Below are 23,426 nucleotides of genomic sequence, written 5' to 3'. Positions count from 1 at the left end.
CCAATAATAATCGCTTCGAGCAGGGACATCATGGGTTTAAAATTCAGGCTGGGAATAGGCTTTGACGGTAACTGTAACTTGCCGTTACATTATAATGACAATTATCGTCGACGGGGGGGGGTATGTTGAAAAGTTGACGTCGATGCGCTGAAAACGCCGGGGGGCCGCAGTAACATGCCCTAAAATAATCTTAAATGAGGGGGATGGTACCCCTGGGTGCCCATGATGCCCAGGACCCGGCCGTTAGGGAAACGAAACACACACAGCTAAAAAATAATGGCAGAACCAGAAAAATAAGAACCGCTATTCTAAGGCCTTAAACTCAGATCTTTGTGCCTTCCTCAAAGGTGGGAGAGAAAGGATGCGTCGCTCCCAGAATCCAAGATCGGACTACGGTCTTGGCCACTTGTCCGTGCTCAGATTTATGCCAGTAAGAAAGTTCACTCGTTCATAAAGTGACTTCTGGAAGTCTGCATTATCTGCAATCTGTTGTCCTTTTTTACTTTGCTCCAAACCTCGCAGCTAATCAAACAGGTCAACGGCCTGCACTTAAAATGGTCCAACATTATTATGACTGTCTTTCTACACACACACACACACACACACACACACACACACACACACACACACACACACGCACACACACACACATCTATGAACAGGTCCAGAGAACATTCCACAGCAGCACATAGTGAGCCAGCGTGGACATCCTGAGGAAACAACACTGGCTTCCTGTCAAATTAAGCCAAGCCGCTGGCTGCTGGGGGCGATAACCGCTGTTGGATGAGGTAGAGCGCCACCTTCGTGCCACCACGCCCACCAACCACATGCCAGCACCCATCCAAGGCCATTAGGGTCCAGGACCATCGGCCAGAGCAGGATCACCCGAAGAACTCCTCAGACGCCATGGGCCGCTTTCTGCTTCTGTTAACCTGCACGCTGGTATCCAACTGTAAGCTTGTGTTATGTCTTTGGAATTCTTGGAGGAGCGAATTCTTTGATCGATTTCTAATCAGGTGTTTTTTATTCTTGTTCCAAGACCTCCATCCACGGAGAGGGGCCGACGCACAGTCCAGTAAGTACATTACATTGGGAGATGTGGCTACATTTTTTTTAATTTATTTTTTTTACTTCAACAATAGATTTCTTTCGATCAGTGTGATCTGCGAATCGGTCTTGTGGTCATACGGGGGCGGGCGGAGAAGTCCGTGTTTTCATGACCTTTTTAAACAAACCAATATAAAGAATCTGACGCACAATGTCGGGCAAACACTTTCATCACAATCACTTGCTAGAGATTTACATTGCTTCCATATTATTGACCCCAAGGTTAAAAAAACAAATTGAGTGGGTTATAGTTAGTGTTACAATTTCAAGCAAAGGCTACAGGCTATGTTATCTTTTGCTTGGGAGGGGGACAGAGGGGGGGGGGGAATACTGTACATGTCACTGAGTTGTGTGGCCATCCACAGGCTAAAGCTTCAATGTGAGTTAGTGGAAAGAAATCTTTATCGCAGCTTTGGGTTTATTGTGGGCCCCGGTGGAAAAAGTTGATCAGAACAGTCTCTGGGAACGTGTTAGCCGGCATTGTCACACGCTTTGCTCACTCACCGATGGAACGTTTGACTCGGTACTCATCAGGTGGCGTGCTCCTTGCATGCCAGGTTTCATCAGGACGAGTTGTGAATGATGCTTGGTCATAGGCAGCGTCGTTCCGCTCCGACAGACTGGGGGCGGAGCGACCTGCTGGTGGAGTTGAGTATTTTGATCCTCCTGTTGTTGTTCAAACGCCGTCATATGAGGGATTGACGATTGTGAGCTGCTGCTGTTTGGCTCAAAATGACGCATAGTACATCTTGATGAATTTTTAAGCGTAGTCTAGAAGCATGCAAAAGATTGCGTTTTCTAAATCTCCGATCTGAAAAGTTTGGAAACAGCAAATCTTTTTATATCGCTAACCAAACGTTTTTTGCAATTTTCTTGCCATTGACAGACGGAAGGAAGCAAATACAAATTTACTGGCCGTAAATAGATTCATTAAACATTCTGAATGATATTAGTAAGAACACAATTGAAATTTTGCGGTCCAGTGGTTAGCGCGTCGACCTCACAGTGCAGAGGTACCGGGTTTAATTCCAGCGCCGGGCTCCCTGTGTGGACATCTCCCTGGGCCTGCGTGGGTTTTCTCCGGGTACTCCAGTTCCCTCCCGCATTCCAAAAACAAGCATGGCAGGCTGATTGAACACACGAAATGGTCCGTACGTCCGATTATGAGCGCGGATGGTTGTTTGTCTATGTGTGTCTTGCAATTGGCTGGCAACTGGTTCAGGGTGACCCCGGCACCCCCCATGACCCTTGTGAGGATTAAGTGGATCAGAAAATGTTAATCATCTACCGCTTATCCGGGGCCGGGTCGCAGGGGCAACAGCTTTAGCAGGGAAGCCCAGACTTCCCTCTCCCTAGCTACTTCTTCCAGCTCTCCCCGGGGGATCCCGAGTCGTTCCCAGGCAAGCTGGGTGACATAGTCTCTCCAGCGTGTCCTGGGTCTTCCTCGGTCTCCTCCCGGTGGGACATGATCGGAACACCTCACCGGGGAGGCGCTCAGGAGGCATCCGAATCAGATGCCCAAGCCACCTCATCTGGCTCCTCTCGATGTGGAGGAGAAGCGGCTCGACTCTGAGCCCCTCCCGGATGACTGAGGTTCTCACCTTATCTCTATGGGAGAGCCCGGACACCCTGCGGAGAAAACTCATTTCGGCCGCTTGTATCCGGGATCTCGTTCTTTCGGTCACGACCCATAGCTCGTGACCATAGATGAGGGTTGGGACGTAGATCGACCGGTAAATTGAGAGCTTCGCCCTTTGGCTCAGCTCCTTCTTCACCACGACAGACCGATACAACGTCCGCATCACAGCAGACGCTGCACCGATCCGCCTGTCGATCTCCCGCTCCCCGGGTCGGGGAGGAGATCTTACCCCAAGTGGAGGAGTTCAAGTATCTTGGTGTCTTGTTCACGAGTGGATGGATGGATGGAACAATTGAAATTTCTTTGATATGATCCCTTTGTAAATCATAACCGCACGCATGTTTTTTGAACCCCACCCGACAGTGTTCACTATAAGGGACATCAGCATCTCACTTGAGCCCGAGGCCAACGTGATGCGGGGCACCAATGTGACTGTGCGCTGTGAGGCGTTGGTCAGCAGCTCAGGCGCAGGGCCACTGAGTCGCGAGTACACAATCTACAAGGACGGCGTCACTGTGTACACAAAGACTACCAGCAGCTCCAGCGACCTCCTGTACCGTCTTCCTGACGCCCGAGTGTCCAACACGGGCAAGTACAAGTGTAAGATCAACATCGAAGGCAGGAAGGTGACCAGCGAGGCCAAGAAACTCACAGTCACGGGTAAGTGCGTCTAGACACTAACAAGTGTGCTTTTCTTTTCCTCGTTCTCATTCTGATCCGGAGCAGTTTTTCTTTCTGTCCAATGTGTGTTAAAGCTTGAAAGCAAAGTAGCCGTTGGTGTGTAAACATGAACTTTCCTCATCGGGTATTGTTTCAGAGTCGGGGGGGGAGGGGTGTTGCTCTCATCTTCGCACAGCTTCCTCCCGCATTCTAAAAACGTGCGTCTTAGATTTGTCAAAGACTGAATTGTGTGAATGTGAGATTGCTTGTTTGCCTGCATCCACCAATGGCTGATTGGCTGCGCGTCAATCCAGGATGTACCCGACCTCTGGCCCAAAGGCGCCAGTTTAGCCGTGAAAACAAGCACCAAAGAAAATGGATGGATGGTTGTCTGGTTGCTAATGATAGACAGTCATACCTCGGTTTTCGAACGTCTTTGTTCGAGACCAAATCGGTTTTCGACCCGAAAATTCGAGATTTTTACGCCTCGGATTACGACCGAAAATCGGTTTTCGACCTAACTAAGCAAATCTGAATACGCCACTCGACTCCTCTCGGCTTCCTTTCGCGAGGAAGTGACGCTTCCTCGTGTAAGGAATGTGACCTTCATTGTGAGCACACGTGTTTGTTGTGATTTACGATTTTTTTTTCTGCATAGTGTATTAGCATCTAATCATGGGCTAATAAAATTGTTTCGGTTTTCGAACAGCCTTCTGGAACGGATTATGGTCGAAAACCTAAGTGTGACTGGAGCTCATAACATAATAATAGACGTTTAGGGATGAACTCAATATATTAAAAAAATGTAAGTTGTCAAAACCTCATTTTAATAACGAAAGCGAAAACAATGTGGGCTCAGAACAACTAGGGGAATTATTTCAACACATTACACAATAATGGAAGAAAAACAAAACAATATATTAATGTAAAACTGTAAAGTGATCCGGACGACAAACGACATGCGACTCACCACGGAGCATTCCTCGTTCCTCTGCCTGAAGCTACGGCGGGAAGCAGGCGCCACACTGTGCGCTGTTGCGTCGCTTCCATCATAATTGAATCTACTTTATGCGTCACTCCGTTACTAATGTACCCCACCATTGGGTTTCCGAAATGAAATCAGAGGTTGATGAAGAATTCCAACTTTACACTCAAGTAGAAGCCCCAGATACAGGTGGAGCTTAAGTTTAACATAAAAACCACCCCCAAAAAATGTTTGTATTTTTTTTTTCAGATGAGAGAGAATTTTTTTTTGTTCTCCAGACGCATAGGCAGGCACAAGATAACATTAAACAATTCTCATTCACATTCACTGATCGGGAATATCTTCAAATCTATTGGCTCATTGTCATTAACATTCCCTGCTTCACATTCTTCCAAGTCGGTAGTCGGTAGTCCAGTGGTTAGCACATCGGCTTCACAGTGCAGAGGTACCGGGTTCGATTCCAGCTCCGGCCTCCCTGTGTGGAGTTTGCATGTTCTCCCCGGGCCTGCGTGGGTTTTCTCCGGGTGCTCCGGTTTCCTCCCGCATTCCAAAAAAAACATGCGTGGCAGGCTGATTGAACACTCTAAATTGTCCCTAGGTGTGAGTGTGAGTGCGAATGCTTGTTCGTTTCTGTGTGCCCTGCGATTGGCTGGCAACCGATTCAGGGTGTCCCCCGCCTACTGACCGAAGACAGCTGGGATAGGCTCCAGCACCCCCCGCGACCCTAGTGAGGATCAAGCGGTTCGGAAGATGAATGAATGAATGACTAAGTGTGCACATTGAGTCTTGATCCTTGGACAATTGGGCAATAAACAAACAACCCAGAGAGTATGTCCAAAGTCCAGTGGTTAGCGCGTCAACCTCACAGTACGGAGGTCGTGGGTTCTATCCCGGCTCCGGCCTATCCGGCGGGTGGGTTTTCTCCGGGTACTCTGGTTTCCTCCCACATTCCAAAGACATGAATGGCAGTCTGATTGAACACTCAAAATTGTCCCTAGGTGTGAGTGTGAGCGCGGATGTTTGTTCGTCTCTGTGTGCCCTGCCATTGTCCGGCAACCGATTCAGGGTTGCCCCCGCCTACTGCCCGACGACAGCTGGGATAGGCTCCAGCACCCCCCGCGACCCTAGTGAGGATCAAGCGGCTTGGAAGATGAATGAATGAACATTCTTCCAAGTCATCATCGTTCCTGTTTTTTTTACTTCGTAGAAATCCCCATGATCATAATTAGTCAATCAAAATCTCAACAGGAGCTGACTCGATCCATCACTCTGCCGTGTACAGTATTCGGAATGTAACCAAAGATTGATTTGAACTTTATACAGTATTTAAAAGCTGCAAGCACACTCATTGCATCATAGCCCCTAAAAATGAGCCATATTAAATCATATTGAATCGTAGTCCCACCGAATCGAATCGTTCCCCAACCGTCCTTGAATCATATCCCCCCCCCCCCAAGTATCGAGATACGTATCAAATCATCTGTTTCAAGTCAAGTCAGCTTTTATTGTCAAATATGCTCTGTGTGTAACATCCAGCACAGATGAAATTACTTTCCTCTTTCAACCACAGTGCAAACATTTGGTGCATTGAACACACGCAGCAAAAATTTACGTAAAAAATTCATAAGACATAAATAAATATGTTAAATACAAATAAATCAAATAAATAAATAAAATGTTTGTTACCGGACTTCAGTACAGTAAGCCACCACTGAATAAAATCTAAACACCGCTTCGCTCACATTGCAGGTTTGTCTACACCCCTCCTTCATTTGAACAACGCTGTTGTCAGTGAAGGGGAAGAGCTAACAGCCAGGTGCACAGCGCCGGGAGAAACGGGGTCTATCATTTTCTACTTCTATGATGACTCGAAGGAGATCCTAGAGGACAGGGTCAACTCCAACCAGTCCGAAGTCAAGCTTCGCTTCAATGATGTTGGCATCCACAAGATGAACTGTTCCTACACCGTCCTGGTGACACCATTCTTCTTCAGGTCCGACAAAAGCAACACTGTCACCGTTTCGGTCAAAGGTACTGGAAACATGGTAATTCGTTCACTTTTCCAACCATCAAGGTTTTCTTCTTACTGGTCGGTCTTGTTTCCACAGAGCTTTCCATTACACCAGTTTTGGAGATTTTCCCTTATAGCAATATCTACGAAGGAGATAGACTTGACATTATGTGCACCGTGAGAAGCCTCATGGCCGACATGCATGGAAACGTTCACCTCTACCTGAGCCGTGGGACACAGCTTCTCAGCAGGGGGGACACTAATGTCAACCATAGCATGATTGCATTGGCCAAAGACTCAGAGGAGTTCGAGTGCAGACTGGAGATGGGAAATGTTGTGAAGGTGGATACGAAAAAGATTTTGGTGACTGGTAAGTACCGTGTGTTGTACAATTGTGCATTTTATGGTTTAGAACAGGGGTGTCAAACTCATTTTTGTCGTGGGCCGCATTGTTGTTACGGTTTGACTTGGGAGGGCCGTTATAAATTTTGGCCTCCACATATTACATACACAGCGCACAGCAAACGGATGGATAACTCGTTTTAAAATCAAAAGTCAAGAATAACTGTTCTTGTGGATTACATATGACAATTTGAAATTTTGGTTCAGACTTTAGCAAGCGTCATGGAACGTGACATGCTTGATTTGCTTTCGCGGACCACATAAAATGATGTGGTGGCCACATCTGGCCCACGGGCCTTGACTTTGACACCTGTGGTTTAGAATTCACAGTATGACGTCCTTGATGTAGTGGTTAGAACAGGCCTGGTAAAAGTACGACCAAGGAGGGGCTGCAACCAGCCTACCCGCAGTCTCTAACCGGCCCTCACAGTGACCGTGAATTCGAGCAAGGTAGCAAGAAATCGCTACAAGTTGTATCTGGAGTGTTGCCAATGATTTTATTTCCCGTACAGTAGAGGGAAGAGGGCCGAGAGTATTTGTCCCGATAATGCTGTATGCAAATCGACGGTTTTATACACTGTATGAATTGACTGTATTATAAATCATCACCGGCCTGATAGTCCAGTGGTTAGCACGTCGGCTTCACAGTGCAGCGGTACCGGGTTCGATTCCAGCTCCGGCCTCCCTGTGTGGAGTTTGCATGTTCTCCCCGGGCCTGCGTGGATCATTGGAATTGGGTTTGTGTGAATAGACAGAGAGAGAGAGGTGGATTAATCAGTTTCAACATGAACTATCTTGACTTTGAAGTAAATATAGGTTGAAAATGATTTGCAAATCAGTCATTTCCTTTTTTGGGGTGACATTTTACACAGCATCCCAACTTCATTGGAAGCAGAAATTGGCAAATACTGTAGTACAATGCTGGAAAATGACACAGGCCGCGTCAATTATTCATTTTAGTAAATGCCGCGGGCTTCTGAAAAAAGGACAGCATGCTGGAAATGGCCCCCAAGCCATAGTTTGAACACCAATTTTGCTCCAAATTATGCAATGTAAGTGTATTTTTTGTTCGTTTGTTTGGGGGGGGTTGTTTGGTTTTTTTTTTTTGTTTTTTTTTTTTTGCTGAGTTTTTGGTTGGGGTTTTTTTTGGCCTACAGTTGGGCCTCCAACTGGCTGGTATTCTGCCTGCCACCCAAACGCAGCTGGGATAGGCTTCATCACACCCTCAACCTCGATGAAAAAAAGGGCAATAGCAAATGCAGCTTGCTAATGGCTGCTGTTTTTGATTGTATCAACAGAGCTGTTTTCAGTGCCCACTCTCACCATCTCTCCAAGTGAAGTCTTTCAAAGGGAGTATATGACTCTGAGCTGCAAAAGTGACACTTTTGCTTCAGAGAGGATCCGCAGAGACCAGTTGACATATAGTTTGGATCCGCCAGAGAGCCTCTTGATCCCAAAGAGCACCGGCGTGTTTTTTGGCAAAGCTCTGCTCTATGATTTCAACTACACCTGCATCGCTCAAGCCAAGGGCATCAGGAAATACAGCAGACCGTTGACGGTCCGTCCTAAAGGTGAGCCTGCATGCTTCTTTCGCCATATACGACAGCCCTTCACATAATCAGGTACACAATCTATTGAGACACAATCCAATGCCGTATCACAAATTCTGCCTTTAAAAAAAAAAAAGTTAGCATTGAATGATACTGGGGCGGCCCGGTAGTCCAGTGGTTAGCACGTCGGCTTCACAGTGCAGAGGTACCGGGTTCGATTCCAGCTCCGGCCTCTCTGTGTGGAGTTTGCATGTTCTCCCCGGGCCTGCGTGGGTTTTCTCCGGGTGCTCCAGTTTCCTCCCACATTCCAAAAACATGCGTGGCAGGCTGATTGAACACTCCAAATTGTCCCTACGTGTGAGTGTGAGCGTGTATGGTTGTTCGTTTCTGTGTGCCCTGCGATTGGCTGGCAACCGATTCAGGGTGTCCCTCACCTACTGCCCGAAGACAGCTGGGATAGGCTCCAGCACCCCCCGCGACCCTAGTGAGGATCAAGCGGTACGGAAGATGAATGAATGAATGAATGAATGAAAGTTATGATCCGATACGATACAGGATGAACTAGTCGCTATGGTGCACACGATTTTGGTGCCTCTCGCCCAAAATCTGCTGGGACAGGCACCAGCACAACCACAAACCTAGGCACAGCAAATTTATAACAGACTGTAGTGTAATGTAATATGTACACTGTATATACATGTTTAGCTATCTATCTATAAAGGTCTTATTGGTTTCATGTTTTTTTTCTTTTTTTAATTGAAGTTTGTTCTTGCTGTGGTTGCCCACTTTTAGTAACTGTGTCAACGCCAAAGATCTCAGTGGTTGGCAGCGCGGTGCTGGGACGTCCCTTTAAGGTCCTGTGTAAGTCGGACATTGGCAGCCTGCCCATAAACTACACTTTGCTGAAAGACTACGACCAGCTGAGCACGGCCATTGTAAAAATGCCACTTGAACAGGCTCTGTTCACCGTCACGATCCATCAGCCCGGCGAAATAAACAAGTTCATGTGCGAGGCCAAGAACAGTCAGAAGGACGCGCCGCTCAGCAAAAGACTGGAAGCTACTGTTGTTGGTAAATATTTCACAGAGCAAGAACCGCTATGTTTTGGATTTACTATACAGTGGAACCTTGCATATTTGCAGCATTTTCAAATTGGTCTCCTCACATACATTTGGGGGAACCATGCATGTCTATTATCCTCTGAAAAACTGATGTATTCGCTGTTGTTGTGCTCAGGCCGAAGCCATGTGTCTGAATTTTTTTAAAAATCAGACACATGATTTGCTCAAAACCTATGTTTTGAGCAAATGGGGATCGCTACACACTAATATTTGCAGCATGGCCCCTTCGGCGGGAAGTTACTGTATGGGCAAATATATCCAATAAATCAAGTAATCAATCTGTGGTGAGGCTTGAACTCATAGATTGCCCTGAATCTTTTTTCATCTCATTTTTGAAAAGGCACGCTTGAATGAACGTGAGATCCCTGCCCACAAGCCCATCAAACGGCCCACCTCTGCCTTTTTCCTCCATAGTGCCTCTATCTCATCCGACGCTCACAGTCATCCCCGTCTTGCCGGAAATTGCGGAGGGAGATCATCTGTTCCTGATCTGTGGTGTGAAAGGCACCCCGCCGATCACCTTCAAGTGGTATCGAGATGACAGGAGAACCCCGATCTTCACCACCACCACAGACACGAACAATACCGACTACCAGATTCAAGCTTTGGCTAAAGATGACAGTGGCACCTATTACTGTGAGGCCATCAATCACGCCAAAAATGTGGTCCGCAGCGCACCGGTCACCATAGTAGGTAAGGAGAATGTTTATTCTCATACACTCTCATATAAACATTGTGGCGACACGTGGGGCAAAGGTGTAGCCACAGCTGTCTCGCAGTTCTGAAGGTGAGGGATGGAATCTGTACTCTAGTCTTTCTGTGTAAAGTTTGCTTAGTCTCCGCATGCCGGCATGGATTTTGACCAGGTAACATGGCTGCCTCCCACATTCCAAAAACACACACGTTGACTTTCAATTGTCCTTCGGTGTGAATGTGAGTGTGAATGGTTGCTTGCCTATGTGCTCAGCGGTAATAATTCTTAGCTTGCGCTCAAACTACATTCACTTGCTTGTCTGGTGTTCTTGTTGCATTCCTGTTTGTCTTCAGTAAATGAAAAGCATCCGGCCATTGGATGGTGTTCCGTTTTATTTGTCTTCAAAAAGTCTCGAGTGGTTTTCTCAGTACCGTATTTTCCACACTAAAAGGCGCACCTAATAGGCTTCCATTTTCTTAAAACCTCACAGCGTGCCTTAAAATCTGATGCGCCTTGAGTATGGTTATTGCGGTAATATGTCGACCCCAAAATGGCTCCTTTCTCGAGACATGCTTACGACGCAGAGTTCAAACTTAAGGCGATCGAGTTGCGTAGTTGAGCACGGAAATATAAATCAGGATGTATTGTATTGCTTTGTAATAGAGCAAGCAGCAAGAGAGTTCAACGTTAACGAGTCAATGTTATAAGTTGCCTTTGGTTAACTTAGTGGTTCTGAATTATTTTCTGTCATGCCCCCCTAACCAAGAAGAAGAAAACATCGTGACTATAAATACCTGTTGTATCATTTGTCTATGTGTAAATTCTTATAAGTACACCTCTGCATAACACTGTATCCTTATTAACGTATAAGAGAGTAAAAAAAGAAATGTGGACCAACTTACAACAAAGAAAAGCTTTATTAACTCTAACAGAAAAGATTTAAAGTGCATCTGAAATTCAAAAGTAAAATTAAATCCTTAATTTAACAATAAGTATTTTTTGACGGACCATGTCATACCATACGATACTGTAAAATAAAATTAAATAAAATCAATAAATAACAATGCATTCAAACTGATCAACATTAACACAGGAGCACAATATTAAAAAAAACTTTAACCTGCAAAACAATAATAGAAAAATAATTTGTGATGATTTTTTTTTAAATCAAAGATGATGTCTGGATTAATGGCTACAAGTAGCAGTCACAAAACGGGATGATTGTTGGCAATATTCGGCATGTTTTCTCTGAAAAAAAAACTCTTATCAACGGGATTGGGGTGTAATGTCTTGAAGTGACGCTTTCATTCATTTGACTTCATGCCGTCCGCTGTCTTTCCTTCCACCGTCGTCACAGTGAAGCCAAGAGCTACATACGCTTCGTCATATTTTCTCGTCTTTGCTTTTGGTAGACCTCTTTTCCTCGTCGCTCTCTCTCCGTCCGTCGACTTCATGTCTACGCTTCATACTCTGTGCCGTGTGCAAAGCGCGCATGTTCAGTGCGAACAAAATCTAGAGCGGATGCTCTCTGCCAAGGAGAGCACCACTGGCCCCTAATGTAGTCGAGGTGCAATTGCACTTTATTCTAGGACAGTAAAAAAATATATATAAAAATAAAAAAGCAAGGCCAAACGCACCGCCCTTGATGGAGCCTCGCGCCCCCCCGGGGGCGCCCCGCTATTTGAGATCCACTGGGTTGAGTGAACTGTGTCGCTGCTTTATGAAATAAGTTTTACTGACATCTGATCGTCCTGTTGGTGTTTCCTTGAGCATAGCTCCATCTAGTGGGTGCATTGTAGATTGCATCTTATAATGCGGTACGCCCAATCTATGAAAAAAAAAGAAAAAATAGGCCATTCATTGAAGGTGCGCATCATAATCCCTTTTAGTGTTGAAAATACGGTACATTTATTTACCTACATTGGGAAGCACTGTCCCATTAGTTGTTGTGAAGTCAGATTGAGGTTTGCCTCAAATTCAGCCAAGACACCTAACACATGAAGAAAGGTTTGGAAAAGGGTTGTCAAATAAATCAGTGTCATCAATGTCACATGACATTATCAAGTCATGTGGTAGGTAAAAATAAAATCCCTGTCAATGCTACAGGAGATACTGTTATTGACAGCAGAGAAGGTTTTCATTTGAAATTGATATTGTGAGTCGGCAGAGATAATGTTTTATTTATTTCTTGTTCATCTTCTTGAAATAAATTTGAATTGAGTTGAGCCATATCGTAAGACTCAGTGGGCCTCATTCACAGATTTGTGCTTGAATCAAGCACTTTAAACGCTTGACACACAAATCTCAGATTCATATGTTCTTACTTGAATTTGTTTTTAATTCCACGGGCAAATTTAGAACCTCCTCAGGCCGTGCGTACGAATAATGATCAGCTTTCGAAAAAAAAATGTTTTTTCACCAAGAACACACCATATTGAGAAAACATGAATTTATTATTTTTTTAAACGTAACGATAATAATTGAAGCCAGTTGTATGTTTCTCCACTATTCATACACTCACAGTTTTGCATCTTCAATTTAACCCTTCATGTCCAATACAAAATGCAATATGAGCATGTCCAGGCCTACATCTTAATAAATCGTGCTAGTTCAATTCCATAAAGTTTTTTTTTTTTCTAATTGACTCCAATCATTCATTCCAAGGTATTAAGAATTCTAAATAGAAACAAATAATTAGTCTAAGTGAAAAATGACTGCCATCAGGGTTTACGCTCGTTCCATTCAAGTATGCCAGAGATGGTTGAGTTTCTTATTGTTGCAGCCAATCGCTCATCTTGTGGAGTGAGAGCAGGTTCCTTTTTTCCAGTATCCGACCAATCTACCTTGACATCTGACCGCTTTTTCTTCGCCTTAGCCTCAATGCGGACCTCGGGTGACACTGCATTTACAGCCTCAGTGACAGAGGTCACGGTATCTTTCATTACTTGTCATCCGCACTGTATTGGAAATGCTTCAAGTGTCATTTCTCTTGCCTCCACCACACGATAACCTTACGTTCCGCTGTTGTGAAATTTCTTCTTTTTATTCTTACGACCGACAAAGCACAGTCTAACTGTGGACTTTTCTTTCTTTTGGTATTTTGCTATACGTTGTACAAGTAGAATTGGGTATCACGAGGCTTTAGCGCCTCCGTGCTGCGTTGTGGTATGGAAGTCGTTTTTCCCGGCCAATCCAAATGGCGTCACTCATTTGCATCAAAATCAGGGCGGTCCCGGGGGGGGGGGGGGGGGCTGCGCCGTGCTTGACATCAAGGAAACAGAAATAAACTCACCGGGATATGTTCATGACATTGACAGGTAAACTGTAAGCTCACCCCTTGAAAATGATGGCGTCGGCCTTGCAAATACAATCATGCATTTGTGTGTGAGCTAAATACTCAATATAATAAGGCTGATGAATAAAAAATAACAATAATAATAATAATAATAATTTTTTATCCATCTGTGTTCATATTGTATTTAATTGAAAGATGTTTGTTGTTTTTTTTTCTCTTTCTCCTTTCTTCTTTCTACATACATTCTTGCTGCTGGAGGCTGTAAATTTCCCCAGTGTGGGACGAATAAAGGATATCTTATCTTATAAACGTAAATGTTGTCAATATAGCCAATGAGTCACCCAAAAAAAAATCTCCACACTCATCCACACTGAAAAAAAACATACTTGATTTTCAGTTGCATTAATTCATTCATTCATTCATTCATCTTCCGAACCGCTTGATCCTCACTAGGGTCGCGGGCGGTGCTGGAGCCTTTCCCAGCTATCTTCGGCAGTAGGCGGGGGGGCACCCTAAACCGGTTGCCAGCCAAACGTAGGACAGATGTCGTGCTTCCCTAATCTAACTTCATTGTAGGCTCCATAGATTCAGTTCCCACTCAGCCCTCTGGAAGCTCGTATGAAAGGTTATGTGTCTCTGTGTGACCAGCCACCTGTCTCGGGTCAAGTTTGCCTTTCTGAACAGGGTGTGAGCACCATTAAAAAAAAAAGAGCGACTGTATTTCTGTACTGTACTATCCCGATTTCCAACATGATAATTACTGAAACTCATTGGTTCAATATTTGGTCATGTGCATTATAATCAGTGGTGTTCTGGCAGGGCCAGCAAAATCTTTGCTCATTATCCTCAGTGGTGAACATTCAGGGCGCCGTCTTTTGTTTTTGTTTGATTCCACAAACTTCATTTGTCATTTGTCCAACAATGTCGTCTTTGTACTCTCTCGGCAGTGCGCCTGGCCCTCTGGAAGAAAGCCGTTATTGTAGGCTTCTGTCTGCTCCTGGTGTCAGTGCTGGTGGTGGTGTTTGTGCTGTGCATCAGGTCCAAGAGAGGTAGAGACACCTACAATCCCACAGCAACTCACAACTCCTTAGTTTGACTACGTGTGAAGCAACCTTCTCCCGCCCTCTTCCTCCTGCCCTCCTCACATCTCCTCTCTTATTATAGGTAAAAGGGAAGCAGCTGCTGAATTGTCAGTGTGAGTTGGCTCCACTACTTGCTTCCTCTCAATGTGACAGATGGTGTATAGCTGCGTTGGTCACAGTGTATCCGTATTGTAAGGTTGGCCGAGATTGAGCGCGGGGTCGCTAGCCAAAAGGTTACATCTTGGGTGACCCAAACAATGTTGACAGCTCTGAATGCGGGTGTGATTTTTTTTTTTTTTTTTAAAGATCCAATTTAAAGGTGTGCTGTTGTCAAAAACACATATAGCGTTTCTGCAGATCTATACCTTCAACAAAAGCCAGGTGTTTGTGATGTGAAAAAATGAGTACAGGATGAACAACTTGTCAACTTTTTACACCCTTAATATGAACTTTAACAATACTAGCAAACTGAAGTTTAATGGGAGGGGATAAAATACTCAAAAAAATCCAAAGTCTAATTGTTTCGGGGCGGCCCGGTGGTCCAGTGGTTAGCACGTCGGCTTCACAGTGCAGAGGTACCGGGTTCGATTCCAGCTCCGGCCTCCCTGTGTGGAGTTTGCATGTTCTCCCCGGGCTTGCGTGGGTTTTCTCCGGGTGCTCCGGTTTCCTCCCACATTCCAAAAACATGCGTGGCAGGCTGATTGAACCCTCCAAATTGTCCCTAGGTGTGATTGTGAGCGTGGATGGTTGTTCGTCTCTGTGTGCCCTGCGATTGGCTGGCAACCGATTCAGGGTGTCCCCCGCCTACTGCCCAAAGACAGCTGGGATAGGCTCCAGCACCACCCGCGACCCGAGTGAGGATCAAGCGGCTCGGAAGATGAATGAATGAATAATTGTTTCGTTGTTTCGTCTTTTCGGGTGGGAGCCCATCAGCATAGCACGCTTTGGCATAAAATGGTCTATGTTTGCCCGATAATTACTCGCTATAATGTTCCAAATCTATCAGAATCCAAGCACCCCTCTGTTTTCCCCTCTTCAGGTCACCCAACAGATTTTGAAATGAATTTAAGTCTGTGCTTACCAACCTCAGCTCAGTTAACATATAAAGGTGCTAAAATACAAAGTAGAAGCTCCAAAGGTACCTTGCTATTTATTTATTTATGTATTTATTTATTATGACATTGAAATGTGGGGCGGCCGGTGGTCGGGCCTGTGTGGGTTTTCTCCGGGTACTCCGGTTTCCTCCCACACTCCAAAAAACATACGTGTCAGGTTAATGGAACTGTTTTCCTCAGCTTCCGATCATACCAGGAGTACAAAACAACAACAATAACAACGATCTGAGTTGAGCGTTGAACATTAACTCCAAAACCGTTTTGAAATAGCTGAACTAGCGTTTGGTGACTTTGTGAATGAAAAGAATGTGTTTATCTCCATTATGAAAAACTCTTCAGAACTGTCCACTTGTGATTAGATCACCCAAGATGTCATCACTCGATCAGAACAGGCATCAGAAAAGTCTAAAACCAAAGCATGGTGTCTTGCTTGGTTGAGTCCACTGAGAGACTGCTACTACTCCCACATATTGCGTAACAATACCAAGGTGTACCGTGAGGAGAAAACCCGTCTTTGTAGCAATCCCAAATGATTTATCAACCGATGAAATGAATGGATGTTAGTATTTTATTATTTTTTTTATCTTCAGATGAGGCCATGGAACTAATTTCCATAAAACAACATCTCCAGTGCTACTTGGTTGTAACCTCCAGTAGCATAATTCCAAGTGTACTGTAAATATATGGGTCATGCGAAACGCTGGAGAAACGTAGCATACTTGTTCAAACAGACAGTGTTTGACCTCAGTAGGCTTCAACATTCACAATTGCCGGTATTGTACTCATCTGAGGGCGGCCCGGTAGTCCAGTGGTTAGCACGTCGGCTTCACAGTGCAGAGGTACCGGGTTCGATTCCAACTCCGACCTCCCTGTGTGGAGTTTGCATGTTCTCCCCAGGCCTGCGTGGGTTTTCTCCGGGTGCTCCGGTTTCCTCCCACATTGCAAAAAAACATGCATGGCAGGCTGATTGAACACTCTAAATTGTCCCTAGGTGTGAGTGTGAGCGTGGATGGTTGTTCGTCTTTGTGTGCCCTGCGATTGGCTGGCAACCGATTCAGGGTGTCCCCCGCCGACTGCCCGGAGACGGCTGGGATGGGCTCCAGCACCCCCCGCGACCCTAGTGAGGATCAAGCGGTACGGAAGATGAATGAATGAATGTACTCATCTGAAATCAAGAAGACTTCCGATAATCTGACATGTGTTAGATTTCATCCGATTGACTTTATTCTCACCATTTCTCAGAAAGCCTTCGAGCCCTAAATCAGATGACTCTTTAACAGTGAGGCTAACCCACGACACAGAGGTTAATAATGCAGCCCCAGGTAGATTGTGTTTTTTTGTTTCTTTGTTTGTGTTTTTTTTAAACTTTTTTTCTTGCTCCACTGACTGTCTTCATCAGTCATTACTCCAACCATGAGTCCTTTCATAGCATGTTGTGTGGGAGCCCGTTGCGATCCATCCTCACACTCCATCATCCATGTTCTAATATGCATGCAGGGGTCATGTTGTTACAAGTTTGCAACCCGACTCGCTATGTTTAACGTAAATATCTGTTATGTCGTGGATATCCTGCTCAGTGTTACATGAGAGAGTGTTTCGCCGATAACATTTTTGCTCAAACATCGTCTCTCTCTGTGTATTCCCGAGGCAACCAAAAGAGCAATTGTTGTAGGGGGGCGGGGGGGTGTCTCGTCAAACAGGAAGAAGCTGCTTACTTACTGTAATGTCGAATACTCGTGAATGACATTGTCCAGTGTTGCAAACTGTTTAGAGCGCCCATTATCATCTTGTTCCAGACGGAGTGCCACACTATGATGGCATGGAGGGGAGGGTGACCAATGGGACACGAGCTAGCGCGGTGTCGCTTCCCACTGACATCAGCAACAGGAGCAGCTTCAGTATTCCAGCCACAGTGTAGAGATGCCCTGCTCTGCAAGGGGCAGGGAGTCACTAAAAAAGAAACACACACACACACACACACACACACACACACACACACACACAACTATGCTAATTATTCACCAAAAAAAGGAACAATTTTAGAACATTTTTTCATGTTGAGGGATTTGTTACAAGAGAAATGACTCGCCTCCTGCTGCTCCCTCTCCCCTCCCCTAGATGGCCTGTGTTTGTTGTCTATCTGTTCTCATTTTATTTAACATCACCGTCTTTGTCCTTTGTGCTTCTTTGTATGCCATGCGTCCACAGGTGCATATTTTTGCAAAGTTGCTAGCATCATTGTTGACTGATTTTTTTTTTTCAAAACCCTTTTATCACCCTCATAGGACACGTGTGTGTATATTTTGGTTCATATCTTGACTTTGCTCAAATCATTTTAGAATTAATAAATTGGTTCTGTTTAGATGCGTGTCATCCCCATTTATTTTGCTGCAAATATTGCATATGACGCAAAATCAATATGGAGCGGGCTTCTAACGGAGGATTATTTTATGATTATGTATTATGGTCGCAAGTACGGGACCGCATAGCAAGACTCCCAACAAACTCCACACTATCTTGATGCATTTCCCAAAAAGGAATGCCGACAGTGACTTCCTTTACAAAGTGAAACAATGGACTCTGCGCTAAGCTTCCTATGCTGACACAAAACAACTTTTGTTGGTTTGAATGTGCGTAGCGTGCAGGGGAAATTAATGTCATAAACCTTATTTAAGCAGCACGAGATAACATTACCAGCTGGATATAAGCAACACAGTTTTGTAACCGTAATCTAAAGCACTGTAGGAAGACAGTTTATGCAATGAAACACTGTGAGCTGGTTAACTTAACACATTCAGATGTTTCTCAACTCTCTAGTAATAATCATTTAGTGATTTCTTAAAAACATCGACCATGCATCCAAGATGTACTGTTTTAAGTGTGTGCTATAAGGTGAACAAGTAGCTGAATAAAGCAAAAATACCTCTGCTTTAAAGCCCCAAAATAGTATTTCTACTTTTTGAGCTAAAAAAAAAAAAAATCCTCTGCAGGGTGCAATTCTTATGAAAAAAGTGATAAAGTTCCTTCACCAACTGACATGTGATATTCAAACCTCTACCTCCATAATTTGGGTTTCTGATTAACAGTTGCAGTATGTCCTTATAGGTTCTCCCTGCAGCAGATATTCAGCCCAACTACACTTTTTTTATTTTTTCATTGTGCATATATTTCTTCTGCGCAGGGAAAGTGGAGAGAGTAGACATCAGCGTGTGGAGCGAGCGGCCGCCTGCATCAGGTGAGCATGGCGACGTCAGCACCAATTTGAGATCTGATTGGTGAAAGACACGGTCACATTGCTAATATACTGTAAGTTACATTAGCCGCCACTCCTGATTCTGAAGACCTCGGGCAAATTATAGTCATATGATAGCGCTTACCGGCTGAAATGTGAATGGACCAAAAAAAATTTATATATATATATATTTTTTTGAAACAGTGTAGGCAAAAGAAACACTATGGGAGTTGACTTTTTGTAAATCTAGACACTAGTGATCCCATTTAGGATGGCAAAGGAGCCTTTCTGGCCCTGACCACTCATCATTTTTGCGAACTTTTATTCACGTTCCAATGCAGCCAATGACGAGGAGAGCAGCACAGTGTCCAATGAGCCCGATGTGGAGTACACTGAGGTGGTGCATCCTCAGCCAACAGACCCATCCAAAGGTAACGAATCCACCCTCTCGTTGTTCCCTGACTACGCTTAAAAACTTTAAAATGTTTCCTTGTGCATTCTGGACGTTCATTTCTCCTCCCTTTCATATCTCCTTACAAAAAAAAAAAAAGCATCCACTTAGTTGATAAGGGACTTCCGAGGAGGGGCCTAATTACCCTTAATCAAGACATCTCCAGGTAGTTAGAACCGTTGGAATAACTGTTGGCATCTCCAGGACTGTTATAGATACTATAAACAGGAAGGGTTGAGCTAATTGCTGAGCTGGGGGTGGCTCTTCATGAATGTCCTGTGAGCTCAACACTGTAGAATGTGACCACCGTCTATTTTTGTATTTGTGTTAATTATACATAGACGCTTGCTTATCGTGGCCACGTTGCCTTTTGATGACAGGAACAGGCTAATGTTTGGATTTTTACACTCAACAGCGCCACGAAGGAAAGGCACAGAAACGGTTTACAGCGAGCTCCAGAACTCTTCACATGGTGAGTTGAATGGCAATATAATTGGTCCGTTTAATATTGTATGTTTTATTTTAAGGATTTGTACGTTTATTAACGGTCTCCAATTTTTTGGTTGTTTATTGGTGACGGTCACGGACAGAATAGCAGTGCAACAAGACGGATTGAAATGATGTCGTTGAGTATATCACCGAGTGCAGGGGTGTCAAACTCATTTTTTGTCACAGACCACATTGTAGTTACGGTTTGCCTAGGAGTGCCGTTATAACGGTGAATTTTGTGAACCCAAATAAATGTTTAATCACCTCCACATATTACATACACAGCGCACAACAAATTGATGGATAACTAGTTTTAAAATCAGATGTCAAAAATAATGACTTGTTTAAACATCTATATATTTATTGCGCGTCGTGCCGCACGCGGTCTGTCCTTCCGTCTGTCCCTTTTCAAAACGTACCCACTTCACCGCGCCGCTCAGGCAGTGGCTCACTACGATCGCGCGGGCATCTTAGCGAAAAAAATGTTGTCTACCCACAAGCATTGCAATAAAAATGTTGTCTACCCACAAGCATTGCAATAAAATTGTTAGTTATTTAGTAGAGCTAAACATCTCTTTATTTTCGCGATAAGCAATGAAGATGAACAAAAAGTTGAACCAAGCAACAACACTTTTGTGGGCCGGAGGCCCACCTTACCAGCCTTCCGCAGGAACTAGCTGATGAGCCAGCTAGTTGTTTATATTCATGTAGTCAGGGTGTTGGTAATGAGAACATGCTTGCAATATCATATGTCGTTTTGGATTACATATGACAATTTGAAATGTTGGTTCGAACTTTAGCAAGCATCATGGAACTTGACATGCTTGATTTGTTTTCACGGGCCACGTAAAATGATGTGGCGGACCAGATCTGGCCCTCGGGCCATGATTGTGACACGGGAGACCTAGTGTATTTGAGAAGTTCTGCTGCAGTAAAATCTCTCTAATTAATAACTAGGGCTCAAAGTTCACATGAAATCAATGAAAAGTTGGGTTATTGATGGTGTGGCAAGTGACCACACTGACTTTCCTGTTACTGCTGGCAGGAACTTCCTGTTATTGGAACAGCAGCCAGATGCAGTATGCTGTCAAGCATCCCTCTGTGTACTAAGACTTCATTATGAACCGTAAACTAAGGAATTTGGCATTCTTCAAAGCATTTTGTTGCGGCGAAACAAAAAGCAATGAGTGAGCGAGGTCAGCCGCATCCACGCGTCTGTCAAATGAGTCATGATGAATCTCTCTGATGTCAGCCGATGAGTCACGGGTCCACATCCACCACACCTAACCTGTGACTCTTTTCTCTGTAGGCGCTGATGAGCATCATGGCTATGTGAGTCGACTGCAATCACAACCACTCAGCAAGGCTTCGCTACACACACTGCAATCATCAATTATTTTGACGCTCATTGTAGCTGTTGTGCATTCATTCCGACAAATCACATCACCACTTAAACAACTAAAATAATAACATTGTGGTTGGCGAATGTACTTTATTTAGCAAAACAGGGCCAACCATGATATAACAGTGGTATATTTTTCCCTTTCCTGCTCCCAATATTAATTAATTTGTTTAGTTTTACACAGAGGATTTTATTTGTGGTATTGTCTTAACACGACTACTCTTACTACATACCACTGCATGGAGTGTTTCAGTCCCTCCCTGTTTCAGTGACCCTCAGCAGGCTTGATGATCCAGAGCAAGAGGGGAAACCGCCGTCAAAGTTTCCAGACAAGAACAAAGCCGTTTGGGCTGGGGCTTCCTTCCTTATCGGCCCCCAAGATCGGAGTTTGCGCCTCAGTCAAATTACCTTGAGGCCTAGACTTGACTTTATCGTTTCTGTTCTTGACCATCATGATAATGCCTTGATCGCATTCCAGTGATTTGCCGTCGTAGTAATTATTCCTTACTCGGGAGTGTTTGGCTGTGTTTCATCCTTGAATTCACGACATGTCCTCCCGATGCACTTTGTGTGCAGGGTTCTGTGGAGTACGCCGATCTCAATGGCGAACAACATGAGATGAATCACTATCCAGTCGAGCACCATAACTGCCAGGATCTGCCGGTTCCAGTGGATTAGTCAGACAAATAGGCATCGCGCATTGCTCTGTTTCCACGGCACGCGCACGTCATAAACGCACCGGGTGCCCTCTTGTAGCCCTTCTGACGTTCCTATCAGCAACATAAATGACTGCTGTAAATATTTGCTCACTGATGAAGACGTGTGTCATTTTTGTTGTGCTGTGCCATTGTTGATCGTCAAGAGGTAGCAGGAATAGCGAGCATATTTGAGAGACGTTCCCTCACTATTTCAACTGAACCATAAGTTACAGATGCGTTATTTTTCCATTCATGCATTTTCTATATTACTCAAAAGGGTCACCCGGAAGCTGGAGCATATTCCAGTCAATTTTGGGTAAGGACATGGACTATTTAAATCAGGGACGGGCATTTTAAACGATTGAGGGGCCACAATTTTACATCCCCTGTACCGTCGACGGTAGAGGGGATGACCATATAAGATGGTATTCAAGATGGAGTGACAAGAGTAAACAATATTTTAGGAGGTTCTCAAGCACAATTTGGTATTTTAAATATCTAAGAATGACTTTTTAGTTGACACTAGCTGAAGTTAGATTTTGTCCCAGAACAATGATAATTTGCTTTATTTTTCTTTTATCACTTGAAATATAATGCGATGGGGGACAGAAAATTATTCTGGAACCACATACAGTGTGCGCCCTGCTATTGGCTGGCGACCAGACCACAACTCTAACTAGAACAATGACGGATGGATGGATGGATGGATGGGGGGAGGGAGGGATGGACAAAAGCATCATTACAGTGTATAAATCCTCTATAAACAATTTTTTAACCCTTCCGAGGTTTACCTTATTCTCAATCTATATGCATATGGTAATGCACTAAACCTCATGGAAATCATTCTGAACTACTTTTTGGACAGTTTTTAATGTACATTCATTCCTCACTTGAATTCCTATTCTATGATGTAAAATACCCCAATGGAAAGAGGCGGTGGGAGTATGAAATATATTTGCAACAGCGCTACCTGGTGGAGCACATCCCCGATTTCAACAGTGAAATCCGACCACATGAAAACATGATGTCGTTCAATCTTGATTTGAATAGACTAAATAACTTTGTGGAGCATATCCCAACTGTCTTCAGGCAGTAGGCAGGGGACACCCCGAATTGGTTGCCAGCCAATCGCAGGGCACACAGAGACGAACAACCATGCACACCCACACTCACACCTAGGGACAATTTAGAGTGTTCAATCAGCCTGCCACACATGTTTTTGGATTGTGGGAGGAAACAAGAGTACCTGGAGAAATCCCACGCAGGCCCGGGGAGAACATGCAAACTCCACACAGGGAGGCCGGAGCTGGAATCGAACCCGGTACCTCTGCACTGTGAATTCGACATGCTAACCACTGGACTACCGGGCCAACATACATACATACATACATACATACATACATACATACATACATACATACATATATGTGTGTGTGTGTGTGTGTGTGTACACATATATATACATATATACTGTGTGTGTGTATGTATGTATA

General features: G+C 44.4%; 1 protein-coding gene across 9 annotated transcripts; it reads left to right on the top strand.

The window, feature by feature from the left end:
- The first annotated feature begins 763 nt into the window (after positions 1 to 763).
- Positions 764 to 22,048, top strand: pecam1b (platelet and endothelial cell adhesion molecule 1b). Of its 9 annotated transcripts, XM_052083261.1 has the most exons (16): positions 764 to 952; positions 1,040 to 1,075; positions 3,110 to 3,406; positions 6,141 to 6,422; positions 6,500 to 6,772; positions 8,103 to 8,375; positions 9,147 to 9,425; positions 9,890 to 10,168; positions 14,412 to 14,513; positions 14,629 to 14,659; positions 16,904 to 16,983; positions 18,843 to 18,896; positions 19,235 to 19,324; positions 19,760 to 19,816; positions 21,143 to 21,165; positions 21,812 to 22,048. In XM_052083261.1, the coding sequence occupies exons 1-16, from the start codon at positions 907 to 909 to the stop codon at positions 21,911 to 21,913; spliced, it is 2,304 nt and encodes a 767-aa protein (XP_051939221.1). In that variant the 5' UTR covers positions 764 to 906; the 3' UTR covers positions 21,914 to 22,048. The 9 variants fall into 9 exon arrangements, 7 of the variants coding, with proteins under 7 accessions (XP_051939221.1, XP_051939224.1, XP_051939222.1 ...); XM_052083262.1 differs by lacking the exons at positions 14,629 to 14,659; positions 16,904 to 16,983 and having other exon boundaries at positions 765 to 952; XM_052083264.1 differs by lacking the exons at positions 14,412 to 14,513; positions 14,629 to 14,659; positions 16,904 to 16,983.
- The last annotated feature ends 1,378 nt before the right edge of the window (positions 22,049 to 23,426 follow it).

This window comes from Hippocampus zosterae, chromosome 13 (assembly GCF_025434085.1).
Source record: "Hippocampus zosterae strain Florida chromosome 13, ASM2543408v3, whole genome shotgun sequence".
Taxonomy (NCBI): domain Eukaryota; kingdom Metazoa; phylum Chordata; class Actinopteri; order Syngnathiformes; family Syngnathidae; genus Hippocampus; species Hippocampus zosterae.
Note: the sequence above shows the minus strand (reverse complement) of the source record. Positions and strands in the feature narration are given on the sequence as shown.

What these genes read in the sequence shown, in the direction of transcription:
- pecam1b (XM_052083261.1), top strand. Translation starts at nt 907, where the DNA reads ATGGGCCGCTTTCTGCTTCTGTTAACCTGCACGCTGGTATCCAACT. An exon ending in GAAAAAGATTTTGGTGACTG is followed by an intron (nt 6,773 to 8,102) that starts GTAAGTACCGTG and finishes TTGTATCAACAG; the next exon opens with AGCTGTTTTCAGTGCCCACT. An exon ending in GCAGCTGCTGAATTGTCAGT is followed by an intron (nt 14,660 to 16,903) that starts GTGAGTTGGCTC and finishes ACCATTTCTCAG; the next exon opens with AAAGCCTTCGAGCCCTAAAT.